Genomic DNA, 18,173 nt, shown 5'->3' on the forward strand with positions numbered 1-18,173 from the left:
TGAGATGAATGTACTATAATTTTTTCATAATTTTTTGAGGACGACACCTTGGAATATTTTTCCTGTTAGTATTTCTGCTTCCTTCTCAATGCAAATACTACTTCAAGTTTTATTCATTAAGTTCAACCAGGACGTGTCACATAAACCGTGTTTTCTAATTGCATCAATTACCAATCTAAGACTAACAAAATATATACTTTGGAACCTTGATTAACGACTGATTCGGTTTACAAGTGTTTGGATTACACGAGCAAATATTTTGGACGAATTCGGAGATTGCCGAAAATTTCGAGTACGTTCACGGAACGAATTTTATGCTTGTGAACCAAAGTTCCTCTGTAATAAGTTACTTGTTTGGTATCCAAAATTGTACATACCTTGTCTCCAGCTGTCTGAGCGTGATGAAAAGTTTTCACTAGAAATGCTAGATGCATGCTTGTTTCTTCTTTCACTTTTGCGCTGAACTTTTCCGATAGCATATGTGAAATTTCTTGAAGTTCCTTCTTTGTCATCCTTTTTTTTGCAAAGCAGGTATTTCAAAGCCCAGAGCTTCCAATTTTTGTTTGAAGACTCGGCAGGCTTCCACGTTACACCGCAATTGCACACTTCATGCTCTGGATTGGGAATCTTGTCCTGAGAATTTTCGCTATTGCTGGCTAAGAAAGGAGCAGCTATTCCACCCAGATTCGCTCCTATTGGTGCATGAAGATTTGAAAAGTTGGAACTATGTCTTCCTCTTCCGATACCTCTGGTGACTCTTGACTCCTCGATTCTTTTGCAAATATGGATGCAGTCTTTCTTAAACTGCTTTGTGAATATCGCGTAAAGAAAGGGATTTGCACAGCTGTTCAGCGGAAGAACGAATATGGCGAAAACCTTGGCTTCTTCTAATGAAACGAGCTGAGCACCACAAACAGCTGTTAATGAGAAAAATGCGATAGGAGCCCAACACACGAAATCCGTGAACACAAGCAGAGCCATTCTTCTAGCAATCCGCGAGTCATTAGAATTCCAGGCTTGAGATCCCCTAATTTCACAATACATCTTTAGATAGCACCCCATCAAAATCAGAAAAGCTACACCATTGATCAGGATGAGAAAAACTACATAACATAGCGAGATGATATCCTCTGTTTCGAATGGCAAGCAAATAGCGAATTTTCTGTAGTCACTAATTCCAAAGAGAGGCAATATAGCCATCACGAGAGCAAACGTATATCCAACAAGCATTATATACCCAGCATGGCGGAGTGACAGTCTCTTGTTTAAATGCATAGCGTGTGTTATTGCATAATTCCTTTCCAGTGTTATGACAGATAAACTGAAAACGGATAACTCGCTACTAAGCACGGCAAGAAATCCTGCTATTTGGCAGCCCAATGATGTTTGCCATTTTATAGCTGAAACCTAGCAGAGAAAAAGAGAAAATTACAAGTTTAATAAAAGCATCCAAAGCAGATTGATATAGAAGCATCCGAAAAAGAAATTCTTCATTAAAAGGAATGACATTATGCATGCAAAATGTGCACAAATCAGTAATTCATGATTGAATAAATGTGTAAATGTTCAAAACAAATTATCGATGTTTACGTTAGAGTAGATGTTAATATATTCCTGGTATATGTAGGTATATGTATTGAGCATGATTTATAGAGAGAGAAATATAGTAGTTTGAAAAAACCATTAAATATATAAATGTTTTTTGAGAAGCAAGGTTTTTCTGCTATTTATATACAACTTTTTAGTTATATTTAAAAGAATATGATTACGTAAATTCATTATTGCATATAAGGAGTTTGCATGGAGTTACTTTGAATTCGCCAAGAGTACTTGCATCCACAACCGCCAACATGCCCAAATATACGCCCATGAAAAAGTCAGCGCCAGCTAGGTTGCACACTAAAAAACGAGGGACATCCATTTTACTTCTTCCGACTAGTAGGACGATGACTACAATTCCATTGCCAAGAAGTGCTAAAAGAAATACCACCCAGACACCACAACGGAGACTCCACCAACCGAACAGATCACTGCACGGCATGAAAGGACCTACATAAAATTTAGAATGTAATTTCAGTTGTATGTATTACGAAGCAATACTAATGATGCGTTTACAAACAATGCCATTCAAGTATACACATTGTGTATACACACTATACATTATATACTTAGTATATACAGTCGATGCTTAATTTCATGAATCTTCAATTTATGAACTGCGTGTTTTGACAACCTGATCTGCTGGTCCCAAACAATATACTACAGTATTCCTTTGAACGTCGTTCCCATTTATAAACTTCCGATTTTACGAACTACTTTTCACGTCCGTACAGATTCGTAAAAACGAGCGTCGACTGTACATTGTATATACTTAGTATGCATCGAGCTTACCGGGCTCTGGTAAACATTGTACTGAATATGTGTGTTCGATCGTACTGCTTTCACTGCCATAGTTTGACTTTGAATCCTCGAAATACTCTTCAGCATACTGTGCCACATTGTCAGGAATACCAAAATGCTTCCACAGATCACCAGCAAACTCTTCGAATTTTGAAGAAAAATTTTCTGCATCAACATAAAAAATATTTTTGTGATGTTATAATAATTTGTAACTTTCTCTGCTAAGAAATAGTTTATATTCTTTCAAAAATTTATATATTCTCTTACCATATCCAAGCCAGTCCGTTATATTTAAAGATGACATGTCGATATCGTCTTTTGTGAGCCACACTATTGTTTCTTGGAAAGCAGACGTGCTTTTAGACAGAGGTTCAGATGTAACACTACTAAAAGCACAGCAATGGTAGGCATACGAAAGAGCTAACGTATGGACTCGTGGAAAGCTATCGATGCTAGGAAACTCTTTTAGTTCTCTATTGTTGAAAGTTTTTAATGCTCTTACATTATGTAATCCCCTTGTCGGAAGTTGAGGGAAACGATTTGCTCCCAAGTTCCTAAAACGAATCAATTCGATTGATGATTACTTTCCAAAATACTTAATTATTAAAATTCATCAAATAAGGAAGGCAAAAGATATTTCCCATCCAAAATATTTTTGAGACTTCCCAATAAAATAACTTCACGCCTTTGCATATTGTACTTGATATAATTTCTAATTTGATAACGCATAAGTCTGTTTCAAATACTCTCTATGAAATTATTCTAATGTACGACCCCTCAAGCAAAGACAAGCATAGGAAAAAAAGAAAAGATTTCGTGTGAAAAACTTTTTATCTACTCACACAGAAAATTCTCAAGGTCCCATTCTTATTTCAAATTGGGGTACACATTTGGCAAGAATGGCGTTTTTTTTTCTTCCATAAAAACTTCCGACTTAATATTACATCAGAAACACTGGACGGGTTAAAACTTTTATAAATACTGGGATGTTCCCCTTAACTTTCAATCAGCAATATCTATGTGAATTTTGCACTTGAATACATGGAAGTTTTTTTATTGGGCTCAGTAAAGACAGGACAAAAACTTAATTATAGGAAGTTAGAGAGGACTGAGTGACCTGATAGAAAATTAAATGTTTTTTTACCAAGAGGATGGGGCTTAAATATATTTCATCTATTAACGAACACTTCCCGTTAGTGGACAAACTGTTCATTCCCATTGGCATCCCCCAATTATCGAAAAGTTCACAGTATTTCATTTCCTCAGCGTCCATCATAATTATGTATACATGAAATAAAGCGATTAAAAAAGCATTTTTCAAGGAATTGTTGGGAATGAAATAAATTGAAGAGGAACACCAAAAATATAGGTCTGGAGAGGCTCCTGTATTTTCCCTTGAGACCATCTTTCGCTCTTTCAAACCGAGCACAACTTTGGTCTATCGCCATGGGCAATTTACTATTGAATGAGTTGTGCTGGAAGTGGGCACGTGTACCAAAAAGTCTGAATGCGTGCTTAGTGTTGTGTAAAATTTTTGTGCTGCCATCTATCTTTCAAACTATGAGTGAAGTGATTGGATATTTGTATCGTTGTAGTCCTGTTGGTTTCTATGACGAGACTTTCGTGTGAATGGAAACACCGGCTCGCATTCGCGCCTTAAAGTTGGGAATCACAGAAAATCAACTTCAGCCGACCACCGATGGGGCTCGAACTCGGGTTTTCGCGATGCGATCCATCACTGTGACTACGCAATAGCCTTGTAACTATCTGTTCTATGTCCACTGGATAAGGTTCTGAAGGATGAGCGTTTCACCTCCAATGGAGCAGGTTGCAATATTGTGGAAGAGTTGGTTGGACGAGTCTCTTGTTGGTTGACGAGAAACTTGTTCAGCGTTGGGAGAGAGTTGCCTTGAATATTAGAATAAATTTGTTAGTAGTTTCTCTCTAAGTCATAAGTATTCTGTCGTAGCGATTACAGTGTTATAGTGTATGTGTCTATACAGTGAAGTGCAAGTTTCTAAAATGTAGTTCATGTTTCAATTGAACAACGCTAATTCTTGTGTTATTTCAAAGAGAAATGAGGATTTCTGTGACTTACAGATCTCTTAAATCCTTAAAGTACATGAATGCATCAGGATGAATGTCTTTAATAACATTGCTTTCCAGATCTCTAAATACAATTAAAAAGAGAATCAGAAATAAATTAATTTGAACTAAGTAACAGAAAAATCAAGATACTGACTAATGATTATACTGTAGAATTTCAACAGTCAACTTAAATGTGCAAAATGACATTCCAAATAAAAATCATTGTTATAAACAGACTTTTTTTTTTAAATTTTTGAGTTAGTAGAGTACATTCAGATAATATGGAATACCTTTTATTTTTTCGATTATTCCAATTTAAAACATAGTAGAAACCTGTATTTTTATAAAATTTGGTTTCTTGTGTTTGTACTAACAAGTACATTGTACTTAAAAATATGTATTATAACTATGAAAAAGTAATTGAAAAAATCATTTTTGGTTGAGTAATAAGAAATAGGGCTTCAAAATTAAGAAAACTAGTTCGAATAGATCGGAAATAAGATTTAATGAGTCTATCACACAAAAATAAAAATTTTATGTTTCTTGTAGTTGATGTTGTGGTGGTGTCAGCCTATTCACCAGTGTAACAAATACAATGTTCATATTCTGCCCAATAGAGAGAAGGAAAAAACACAGAGAACAAGACACACATTATTTCTAGACCTTTCCTCTTTTATCTTACTAAACTTTCCATTTTCAGGAGATATTCTAGCCCAACTCAAATAATGCTTACAGTATTCCATATTATCCGAGACACCATCTGTGAAAAAAAATAGTGTTCCATCTAACCAGAGAGAATCGCAAGCTAAATATTAGCACAGCAGAATAAAATAAAACATTTGTATGTACATTGTACTTGGTTTCAAAGTAATGCGCACATTTCCAATTATTAATAAACACCTTTGTAAACTTTCCTGAGTAAATTTCAGGAAGTTGAAAAACAACTGTTCTCTTATAACAGTCGTGGTGATGGTGACAACCTGCGCAACACTGACTCTATAGCATCGGGGGGTTATTTTCAAGTACTTTATCACTGTTCTATTTGGCAGCCATGCCTAAAAACGGTGAAAACCCGGTATTTCATATTGCCAGACTATTCCATAATACCCGAATATACTATATATATATGAAAGAGTTAAAGTGGTGTAAGTTGATCCTCATTTTGAGAAAAACATTCTATATTAGAATTGTAATAATTGTGTCAATAATTTTGTGATTTCACAATCTAGTGGCGAGCTATTGAAGCTGAAACTTAGTTAATTTTTCCTTCCAACTGTTTGGCACTTGTAGATTGCATTTCTGGACTTGAGTCAGAATTGTTGAAAATGTGACTTACACCACTCTGACTTTAACCCCCTCCTATATTGGGTAATGCATATTGTATTTACCAATTTCAATTGGCAACTTCGTCAAAAATAATTTGTGCATGTGCGATATACCTACATTTTTTCAGAGTGAGGAAGTTGAAAGAGAAAGTGAAAGAAAGAAAGTTGAGAGTTGAAACTAAGGAAATTTGTATATTGCCATAGACCACTAACTTTTTGCAGATGTAAATATATTGTGAAAATCCTCGACTTTTAACATGAATAGCGTCTTACGAAGCACAAGATTGCAAGATGTTGTGCAATTCGCATCAGTTGAATTATCCGACTCAACTATTTTTAGGATGATGCTGAACGGGCAGTAACTAAATCTGTGGTTAGGATACTGGTAATACAGTTACTGTATAACCAGCATTATCCTAAAAAAGATTGAAACTAATAATCCATAACTCGTGCAAATATTACAAAATATTTCACAACCTTGGAGGCCATTCAAGTATTACATAACCACCCATGGAGGGAGGGGTGGTGCATTTGCTAGGGCCCCCTATTCCCGTGTGTGGTGCTTTGCTTACCTTTTCCGATAAAAAAGGAGAGGATGTAAAAAATGGCGAAAATTTTGTTTACGTCATGTTTGAATGACCCTTAATTATCTATATCTGCACCAGTCGATGGTCTATGGCAATACTTTCAGCTATCAAAAGCTGGGTCCACACCCGCAGAGCTGTTCAGCGAAAAATCAGTCTTTGGGGGAGTTGAGCACAGCGCGGTCGATGTGGATTGTGAACAGCGCAACATTGCGTATCCCCGCTCTCATCAGAGCCCGATCCACTGGAAGTCGACACAAGATATTGGCTCATTCGTTTGCATTCTATTTAGAAAGCCGTATTCTTTCGACACGCATCGCTGTCTGCCGAAATTATCAGTGCTAGCACTTGTTCCACATGGAATAAGCTTCTCGATCACTTACACTTCGCTTTGTTAAACGTTCTGCCCACTGATTCATTTTGAGTGGCTATCATTTTTATCCGTGCATCGGCACGGCATAGCGCTGCGGGTGTGGACCCGGCTCAAGGATTTTAGGTATAACGCGCATGTGCATATGAATTCTAACAGAGATGATAATTCAAATTGATAGATACAATATGCTTCACGCTGTTGAAATGACAGGTTCTAGGTAATACATCAGTAATAAAAAATATACTGCATTAAAATAATACGTACAAAACTTGGAGATTTACCAAGCCTTTGAACGAATTTTCATTTATACTTTCGATTTCATTATGACTAAGAAAAAGATCAATCAGATTTCTTTGATAACGGAATGGCTCGTCGTCCAGTGATTTTATCATATTCCAGCTCAAATCCCTGGAAAAAGAAAGGGAATGCTGTGTTTCACATAAAAAGTAATTTACAATAATTTACATTTATATAAAGTAAACTGAGGTAAGTGGAACCACACCTGATTTGTAAAATTCAGTTAGCTTCTGGGAACGGTTTCTTGCAAAATTTTTCTTTCATACTTTCTTAATTTTTCAGTAAAAATATAATTGGTACGATAGCTGCTCATTCAATATTATAAGAAGCTTTTACATGGAGAAGTTTGGTTTGTGGTCATGTCCCTACCTGTTGTGCCCTTTACCTTACATTTCAACTATTCCTGAAAGTTCGAGTTGGCCTAATATCGGTTTTTTGGTATTAATTTCTTCCTTATTATTTTATGTAATTTTAGTATAATTATGATATCTCTTTAGGTAAAGTAGGATTCAGAAGGGTTACACGTTCTCCAAGTTTTCCCTGTGATGCTGCAAGTCGAACCCAATGCATTTACATTAACCCCGTACCTATTTGCATTGGTTTTATAAGAGTCGGCCAGCATAATGGTCAGACGCAGTATCGTGAGACCGCACCGCGGACAAAACTCTGGTATATAAGCCGCATGCACAAGAGGAGAGAACTCCGGCATATAAGTCGCAGTATGTTTGATTGCTTGCTATGGCATCGTGGGCCACCAACATTTTGATGGGATTTATTGCTAATTAACTAAACTCTCCATATAATTAAATACTAATTATAAATAATTATTGATGAATTATTAACTGAACTCTTCATTTTTGGAAAAGTGTATTTACATGTTCTCTCATAGACAGCGAAATCAGCGCAGATGGAAACTGCGCAAATAGCTGCAGCGTGGACTACAATTTCTTATCAGGCCAGACTCAAATTTTTACTGACTGACTAACTGAGATAGATGCATTTTCATAAAAAAATATTTTTTTCGAAATTTGTTATTCTGAATTTTTTGTGCAATGCTTTTCTAGTTTGCTTTTCCTGCTAACATAATGCGTGACGGAATATTTTTACCAATAAACGGCAGCACATTAGTTTTGAATTTTTATGGAAAAACATTTAAAAGGAAAATTTTTGATGATTGTGCAAGAAAATCTGTTGCTGCTACTTCCATAAACCCCACAGTAGGTTTTTGTGTGTGTGTGTGTGTGTGCTTAAAGAGGTTTTATGTTTGCGTGTTGGAAATACTGATTATTCTTATCAAATCAGAAATGATTTTTTGCTACATTAACCAGAATTTTGTCAATCGAAACCAATATCAAAAGAAAAAAAAAATTAATTTTTTCGCGGGCCACGTAAAATCACCACCAGGGCCAGCTGTTTGCAAGCCCTGGTTTTACCAACTGTAATACGAATGTGAAGAAAAAGATAAAGCTCCTGAGTCAGCCATAGCTGCTTCTATGGACTTATGAGTGTTTCGAAATAGAGAAAGAACAAAATTTCATTGAAATAATATCAAAAAAATTTCAGAAATTTCAGAAGCAAAGGTTGGTGACTGGTTGTCAAAAAATAAAAAGTCAATAAAGATGTTCGTTGGGCAACTAAACCAACTAAACGAAGTTGAGAATCGTCGGGAACCAAAATTTGGAAAAAGAATCTTTTATTACATCTACCTTCAATAGCCAAACATTGAAAGTTAAAGTATCATTAGAGGTGATGAAGTTCTGTTCTTTCCTTCAACTCTCAAATTTGGCAGTCCGAGAAAATTCACATTTCCCTTCTCATTTGCCTCATATAATGTCGGTTAATATTTACGGGAGGAGCTAGTACTATTTATATTGACTTTTCTACATACTGAAGTTGTTAATTAACATTGTTACTTTTATACATACTAAGGTAGTTAATTCGCTTTGTATACGAGAACAATAAGATGTTTGAGCTTTTATGATTTAAATGATTTTTTTTCCTTTTATTTAAACTTGTTTTATTTATGAATCATCATTTTATGAATGATTTTAAAGCACAATCAGCCTCAGATTCCAAAAACTTGCCTCCTTGAGGGGGCAAGTGGAACCAGCGCCCAATAAAAATTAAAATTAATCCTGAAAAGAGGACACTGAAGAAAATGAGATTAAAGCACTAGCCCAGTGTTTCTCAAAGTGGGCTTCGCGACTCTCGGTGGGGCGTCACCAACCTTTGTCAGGGGCATTGTGGCAAGCTAGAGATATTGATTTGTGCGCCTAGTTATGCTTTGATGTGGTTCTTTTAAATGAAAACATATCTACCAAACTGTTCAAGGGAGCCGTAGACGAACCATGAATTGGGCAAGGGAGCCACGGGCGACAAAAGTTTGAGAACCACTGCACTAGCATTAAAAATAGAATGATTCAAAAACGTGAATGTGGTAATCTCTGCTAAATTGATGGGTCCCGGTCTAATTGTTCACCGTATGCAGAAAATGACCGTGGTGAGACAAAAATGAACTAATGAAAAAAGCGGTTCCACTTACCTCAGTGCTGTGCATACTATTATTTTCAAAAATTTCTATAATCTTTTCCACAGAGGAAGGGTGTGCAGATACGAACACAAAAACGATACGAAAATTTTTGGTACTTACACCAAACGCAGTTGGGTGCACCCATTGAAATGTGGTATCTCTGTCAGCTGATTGGATTTCAGGTTCCTGTAAGTGTGTATATGAAAGTATTATTTAAAGAAAAATAAAGCTCTTATCACAGTTTTGGAATACAAGTACAGGATAGTCATAATTGAAAAATGATTGTTGCTTAATAGGTAAAAACTATTCAGCCAAATGAAGTCAAATTTGATGTGCGTTTAGTGCCAGACTTACGCAAGTGCGAATGGTGCTATCACGCTTGGCCGCAAAATATTAGGGATCGGATTTTAATATATTGAGTACGTATTACATTTTGACTCTGTTTAGCAAAAACGCCATGACTTCAAAAAATTCCATCTATTTATAGATGTGTGTTATATAAAAATACGTGAGTTACGCCCGTACAGGACGTGAGTTACTTATTGGCGCCCCAACGCCTCTCACTTCGAGAAATGCGAATACCGACAGAAAGAGCGAAGTGCGGCTTATACGGCGAAATTAAATTTTTAAATTCGACTCTGTCGGGATTATGACCCACACCCTTTGCAGCGAAGGAATACGCTCTCTACCTTTCTCTTCACTGCAAAGTTAACCTGAAACGGACTATAGTAATTTTACCGCCCCTTTGAGATGCCCTTATATTTCATTTATTAATTTTTTTACTGAAAAATTATACCCCCTCCCTCAGCTCTCAATTTTTCAAAGTCGAAGCCATCTCTTTTACTGTTCATTCTTCTAAATGGTTATGGGAATATTCTTTCATGCACACACTCATAACATAAATGAGCTGCCGTAAAAATTTTAAACGTGTATTTTTTAGACTTCATCATAACAATTTGTAACTATGATCGATGTCATTCAACAAGCTTAATCAAGTTAAATGGATGCAAAATTACAATCAAAAGTCATGATGAAACATGTAAATTTCCCAAAGCATCTAAATTGGAACTGGGGGGGGGGGGAATCTCGAAATTATTAGAGATACTTTATTCATCTAAACGAGACAAATAAAATGAGTATAGACGTTGTAGTAACATTTGATCGAAGCGAAAACATTTCTATTTTTGGGTATAACAAAAATAGAAATGTCCACGTAAAAATTCGGAAAGTGCAAGGAAAAAAAACTGCTTTACACATCTCTTTAGCTTTCTCGATTTCTGTTGAGGTTAATAGCATATATATTTATCTACTTCAAAAACACCAAGTTAAGCGTTTGGTGTACGTTCAGTGTGAATTTGGAAAAATTATGAACTACGTGATAAATTTTTTAAGCGTTGTAACTCTAATTATTGGTCGAATCAAAAAACTGAAAACACTTTCCCATATCAGTCAAAATGTTATAATTCCCAAAATATTCGTCCACTTCTAAAACGTAAGATACTTTTCTATATTCACTCTGTGTAAAATAACTATGTTTTGGCAACATACAACTATGTTGGCAAGGATTAGTTGGCTCGAAAGTTGCCATTTTTAGGGACCGCACACAAATAGAATGAACTCGTCATTTTATTTCTTTTTTATTCATAATAAATAACGATTACATTTTTTGACACTTACCTAATTTTCACAACTTTGAATTTTGAAATTACGTTTCGCAATTTGTGAACCACAATTCTGAATCATTGGCGATAAATGCTGAAAACTTCAAAGTCGAATATCTCCGTTGATAAATATATTTACAAATATGAACGTTTTTGTGAATGATTCTCCGATCCGCATTTACATTTCACTAATTGGAAGTTTTAGCACACAGTATCTACATGAAAAGTTAATTTTTCTATTTTTTTACGTATAACAACCCCGTGGGAAATTCAAGACATTTTGAGTAACCATACGTCATTTGAAAACTCTCTGTAATGAAAAGCATGTTCCTGAAGTCGACTGTTGTAGACGTATCCGCTGTGCAAAAAATTTGGAACAGCCTGTTTAGTCGACATCAATACAATACTACGTTTGCTATGAATGATTGGCATTTGAAAAAAATCGATTAAATTTTTTTTTGACTAGATATTTCAAAATTTTAATCAATTCCCAGCCCTAGTTTTTATGTGGGAACACGTTTCCAAAGCCAACGTGACAATGCCCTTGTGTTGTTTTTTTTATTATCTCTATGTATATTTTACATTTTAAAATTAATTTGCTCATTTATGGAATGTCAAATTTGACAGTTTCTAATAACTTCAATAAATACGTATAATTAAAAGGCTGTATGTAAAACAAATACTTACAAGCTTCGTATCATCGGCACCATTTCACAAATGTTCGATGGAACAGCCATGATTCTTGCCCTGTCTAATCGGAGATGTTCAAGAGAACTCGTTCCCGAGAGATTCGGAAAATGTTCCAACAGACGGGCATCAGACAATGTCCTGGAATTCGAGAGACACGCATATATAGAGAGAGAAGCGATAAATTCACGAGATATTCTGCGAATCGCTTAACTATGCATGACACAAATGCCCTACTGATGACCATATTCACAGCCGACGCTACTAAAATCATGTCCCGAATATGAAATATCTAAATGCATAGCGGGACTTGGCACGTATCGACGCCTCAGCAAGTTTGCTGATGATATTCAGCAGGTGTTTGCGTCTACACTTTGATTTTGCATGGTTCATAGACGAGCAGAAAATGGGTCTTGGGTGAGCTTATCTTGTATCGACAGCCTTGTCGTATGAACTCGGAGGCTTCAAAATTTTCAATTATAAACATGCAGAGTAAATCCTTGGATTGCGAGTAACTTTTTCAAGACGAACAAAAATTTTTTCAACAAATTTTAATCGCTTTGTGCTACAAGCGATTGCCAAGAAATTCGGATCGTCAGTTTGACGAATCGGTGATAAATATGGTAACCTTGTTCTAACCTAACCGCATGTTAGAAAAAGTAGAAATGTAAGAAAGAAAACAAATGAAAGAGAGGAAAACAGTATAATGCATAAGTATAAGAGAGACTTATCTATATTATGTACGCTTATCTCTCCTCTCTGATCTGTAATACTTAGGCCGAACACATAGTCAGGCAACCACGAGGTACGGGAGTGCATAATGAAGACTAGCGACGAAAACAATTGTATTGTTTTGTTCTACACCTCATATACTATAGAGGAAGAGAAAGAAGCACTCGACGAGGTGCGGGATTCGAACAACGGTGTTTGTTTTCACCTCGATGCGGGGAATTTCGCTGTCTGCCGATTGGTCATTCTTCCCTTTTTTTTTCTCTCCCTCTTCTAGAGAGACATCACTATCATCACACCCTTTTCCATTTCAAAACCCCTCCGGATATTTTCTCTATCCTCTTCTCCTTTACTAAGTGCCAACGTCTCTTCCTCCATCCCGATGCATTTTTCCTTCCTAGTTGCTCTCGTATCTCTTCGCTACACTATAACCGCAGCCTTACATGTAATAGAGTAGGTACGAAGTAGATTTCTCTCTTCATTTTCACCTACCTGTCCTCTTTCGCTCTTATATGTATGTAATAGAAGGATATCACGGAGGTAAAAAAGAACTCCTTTTTTTCATAGGGCTACAAAAAAAAGCTTCGTGGTGATGAGGAGAGAGGAAAGAAAACAGATGGAACTTTTTTGAATTTATTCCACTGGCGTTTTGACGCAATATTACGTCCTCGATCGTAAAGTGGTTAACTTGATAAACGATTCCCTCACTTCGAGCATGGCTTTCATAACCAGTTCGAGACCAGAGACCAAAGCATGTTTTAGAGGCCCCTTCAGCAAAATGCAATAACGTTATGCAGAGGGAAAACTCAAAAGTCCGTTTCTCCTCAAATAAGTCGTAAAAGTCAAAATCGCCTTGAAGGACGAATGGGACAAAAACCCTTAAGCTCTCCTCAACAATTTAGTGAACAGCATGCACACAACAAATGCGAAATGGGTATCAGTGTCAGAGGTCACCACACTCCATACTGACGAACTCATATCTGTCCTCATTTCCAGCAGAACTAGCATTTTTCGTAATTGTTTACAATTGCTGTAAGGAGCATCTTTTCTACTTTTTCTTTTTTCCCAATATGGTGATATCTGTTTCATTTTGCATTATAAAGATATTTCAGGTTGTCTATTAAAAATGTGTCAACTTTCATTTCTTTGAAGGATGTCTATTGTTAGATACAGCGAAAAATAAGACTGGTCCTTTTTTTAGCATTTGTCAAGCAATATAAAAATCACATCCCGATCTTCCCCAGGACTGTCTTAAGAGCATCATGGGGCCCCGGACCAAGTGATTTTTCTGAGGTCTTACCTCGCAAATTCTCGAAAAATTCAACTACTTCCCATTCATCTGAGGCCCATCTTCTCTTTTTCTCTTGAGGCCCCCAGGCCGTGCTCGGGTGGGCCCATGCGTTAAGACGGCACTGATCTTCCCTACTGGCACACATGCAGTAAAGATAAGAAAAAATGGTGAAATTCCTTGAGCAACATCCAGAGAAGATAAGGGATCCTACTCCTCCAGAACCTGTAACTCCGGTACCAGCGCCTCCGTTAAGGAGATCGCCTCGTCTTCACCCTCACAGCGAGCTCGTGGCACTGTTTGCAAGCGAGGATCAGGATGAATCCCTAATCTAATGAAGTCCCGGAGAAATTTTCAAGATCTTCAACAGTGATGACGAGTGAATTAGACTGGGTGGATTGAACTGTCCGAGCGGAATGGGGGTGCTTCCAATACCTTCTAGAGCAGAGAATAGACCAATGCCTTCTGCTCTAGAAGGTATTGGTGCTTCGCCCTTCTGTCATGCAGTCTTTGATCGATCAAACTTCTGATTGCGCCTTTTGCGATATGATTTTATACAACTTTCTATAATTGTTTATTATCGGTGGCCGTTGCACTTTGACTTTAACTTGATTTGTTTGATTTTTCGATTTACATAATTTTAATCACGATGCACTATGTGTAATCTTTGACTTATCAATAAATTTTGGTTGCCTGTACCAAACTATGCTCTGGTCCCAGGGCTACCCTTACCCCGACGCGGGGCCCTGTGTGAAAGTAATTGCGCAACTAGAGGCGTCTTGACAATTTTAGGGCCCCTTAGCTTCGCATGTTATACTCTGTGGGAAAGGGTAATCAAAAATTCAGAAAATTAAAATCATGACAATTCAGAATGAAAGCAATGAATGGTTGAACGCTAGAACTTTGCCACTGGACTTATCCCGTTGCCGAGATCTCTTCCAGCCCAGCTTCGTGGCAGAGTCTGGAACACTTTATTTTGTGTCAAAAAAAGAAAAAAAAACCATACAAACGTTTACAACATATTTTCCCCAGACAATTGGGTACTGTCGCGATTTCAGAATGAAAGCAAGAAATAATTCCAGTACCAAATAAATATTCAGAATAAATGCAAGAAATAATTTCAGCTTCTACCAAAATTCAGAATAAAGGTGAGAAATAATTTCAGGGGGCCGAATTGCTTCTTACGACAGAATCTGGGTGTCTCCAGTACTATGAATTTATTGTAAACACCGCCCGAAAACCACTAAGTACTGTATTTCATTAATATTTTACAACATTAATAGAAAAAAGTCTTTCAAAAACTCTCTGTAAATAAAGTTAATTACATTTTTTCGAGTTTTGCAACATGTTTCTCGCGTGGTTTCCAATGCGTTAGTGTTGAATTATTTTGCTGATAGATGGCGCTAACAAAACACAAACTACGTTTACGGTTTTTCATTTTTCTTTTAGATACCAAGAACCTTATTTATTTTTCAAGGTGTCAATTATTTAATTTGGCGTGTTTTTAGCTGTCTGCAGTTTATTTTTTTATGAAAACCTATTTGTTGTAATTCCAAAACAGGCCATGTTTTGGTTATATGATGCTTAGCACCAAAGTTACTTCTACTTTAATGTTGCGTTTTTACATACAAGTAATCTATGATTAAAAACTTTAAATGCGTTTTAAGAACAATGCTATTTTTGGCATTTTACTTGAGTTTGAAACATGATTTCTAAAAATCTGTTTATTGTATCATTACGAAATTTTGATATAATGTTCTGCTATATATCGTTGTGGCCATGAACCAAAATCCAGGGGGGGGGGGGTTTACCACATATATTTATATATTTGCCTACTTACAGCATTTTATAGACGATATGCAGAATGAAATTTCAAAAAATTCACACGAAGGCCTACATTAACAGGTTTGAGTGTAACTTATGAGCATACCATACAATTATATCCTTTACATTTTTCCTGCATCATCATTAGCTGCATTTTCTGTAAAAATGTTCAAAAATTCCATTGATGGAATCTTTCACAATTGTGTTTCGAATATTAAATGAATTTTGCTTAAAATTTGACATAAAAATGACCTTTTCATAGAAAATCGCATTGGTAGGCCACAATTTTTGTTTTCACTATTTTTGGGATATTTTCTATCAAAAAATGATATCAAAGTTCATTCCCGTATTATTTAAAGAAAATTACTCTCGAACGTAATCGGGTACCTTAAAAAAATGTAGAAATTAATTTCTTTACTGCGTGATGGGAGTTAGATATAGTCTAATTCCATTAATATATAGGATGTCTAGATACGGTGGAGTACACTTATAACATACCCTGGATATAACATACGATTTTACAATCCCCGATTTTTGGCCCATTCACTTCCATGTATATTTGTACCTGTAACTACATACCCTGCTTGAAACATACGCTGTGTATATAACACACCAAAACACTGTTAACCTAGAAAATGATTCGGATATAACATACTGCAAAGAAAACCTGGAAAAATGAAGCCAAAAAGAGCCAGAAATTAAATTGAAAATGATGGTTTCGTCCGTAAAATGCGGGACGTATATTCACCGTACGCCCTTTGCTCCCACTAAATTGCCCTTCCCAACATATTACTCTGGATCCACGCCTGTGGTGTATGACTAGAAAGCGCTACCTGTTAGTACATACTGTATTCTCTGGGAATTTTCTTATTAAAAGAAAAACTCTTTCCTCTCTATTTCTGTGAAAACTGCATCGTTGATGCTTTTCGAATCATCAAATGTTTGCTTTTTCTGATACTTTTGGATGACTTGGCAGATGGCAGTGATAAAAGAACAACTGTTGTAATCGGGTAAAGCGGAAATTTTCACTGCTTTAGAAGCATCAAATCTCTACCTGTTGAAAGAATATGCAAAAGCACGTTGATTGATGACAAAATTTATGAAGACTGGTTACTTCATCCACGACCTCTCGGGAGCCATTGATAAAACCTACAAACTGATATCGTTTTCCTAGATTTCTCTAAAGTCCTTGATAAAGTTCCCGATGATAAACTTCTCCTTAAACTCTCAAATCTTGGCCTCAACGTACAATTACTTAATTGGGTGGAGGCTTTCCTGAAACATCGTAAACAGTTTGTCCATTTTAATGATCATAACTCCCCATCCGCCCCCGTAATGCCTGGGACCCCTCAAGGATCGGTCCTCTCCCCGTTACTTTTCTTAATTTACATCAATGACCTCCCAAAATCCCTCAAGTGCACCACTAGATTATTTGCTGATGACTGTAACTTACCGTATCATTCACCATCAATCTGATCAAGAACTTCAACATAACTTGACTTCCATCGCGGACTGGTGTTCTTTATGGCAAATGTCAATCAATATCTCAAAAACGGTTCACATGAAAGTTACCCGTAAATTACTTCCCCTTGAATACTCGTACCATCAATAATTTAACGTTTTCCCAAGTTTCTCAAATCAAATACCTCGGTGTCATGATCTCAGCCGACCTACGTTGAAACAAACATGTTGACTACGTTTACCAGAAGAGTTTTAACAAACTTTTCTTCCTCCGCCGCAACCTTACATTCCACTCGGGATATCAGACTACTCTGTTAAAAAACTTATATCTTCCCCGTTCTTTCTTACGCTGCTGAAATCTCGGACCCCTACACCTCCAGTAACATAGACAAACTCGAATCAATCCAAAATAAATCCACTCGATTTACTCACGACTTTGGTTATATCTTCCGTTTCCGAACTCAAAAACGAACTTCATCTCCTCCCTCTCTACTCTTCGTCTCATTTCTCGATTAACATTGTTATATAAAATTTTTCATGGTAAACTCAACATAGATACTTCTCGTATCTTAGCCAAACCATCCTACATCTCTCGAAGACTCGATCATTCCTTTAAAGTAAAACCTATTTTTGCTTTTACTGACGGCTTTAAATACAGCTTTCCTCATACCATTGGTGAATGGAACAATCCCCACTATGACTAGTGTTTTGCCCAATATCAAACAATATCTTTGGCATTTTTAATCGCATCCTCTTGTATAGGCCCCAGGGCCAACAATATTGTATAAATTAATTAATTAATTACAAATATGATGAAAACTTTGAATGAAAACTATTGCCATAAACCCAAATAATGTAAGTGAAATCAGTTAAATTCAACAAAACAAGGCCCGTCTACACGCGGTAAGTGATTAAGTTCGTAACTA

At 36.4% G+C, this 18,173-nt stretch overlaps 1 protein-coding gene across 1 annotated transcript in view; it reads right to left on the minus strand.

Moving 5' to 3' along the window:
• The window catches only part of LOC149079915 (uncharacterized), a 144,241-nt gene that overhangs the window by 16,300 nt on the left and 109,768 nt on the right, over positions 1-18,173 (minus strand). Inside the window, exons 10-17 of the mRNA XM_089238778.1 lie at positions 11,946-12,086; positions 9,718-9,783; positions 7,035-7,178; positions 4,499-4,570; positions 2,668-2,954; positions 2,392-2,565; positions 1,811-2,049; positions 378-1,407 (exon numbers count right to left, since the gene is read on the minus strand). Of these exons, the coding sequence (XP_089094904.1) occupies positions 378-1,407; positions 1,811-2,049; positions 2,392-2,565; positions 2,668-2,954; positions 4,499-4,570; positions 7,035-7,178; positions 9,718-9,783; positions 11,946-12,086 (2,153 nt within the window). The remainder of the gene's footprint in view (positions 1-377; positions 1,408-1,810; positions 2,050-2,391; positions 2,566-2,667; positions 2,955-4,498; positions 4,571-7,034; positions 7,179-9,717; positions 9,784-11,945; positions 12,087-18,173) is intronic.

The sequence above is a fragment of the Pholcus phalangioides genome, unplaced genomic scaffold, assembly GCF_987345545.1.
Source record: "Pholcus phalangioides strain wild (caught in Gottingen) unplaced genomic scaffold, Ppha-v1.0 ptg000011l_1, whole genome shotgun sequence".
Classification (NCBI taxonomy): Eukaryota; Metazoa; Arthropoda; class Arachnida; order Araneae; family Pholcidae; genus Pholcus; species Pholcus phalangioides.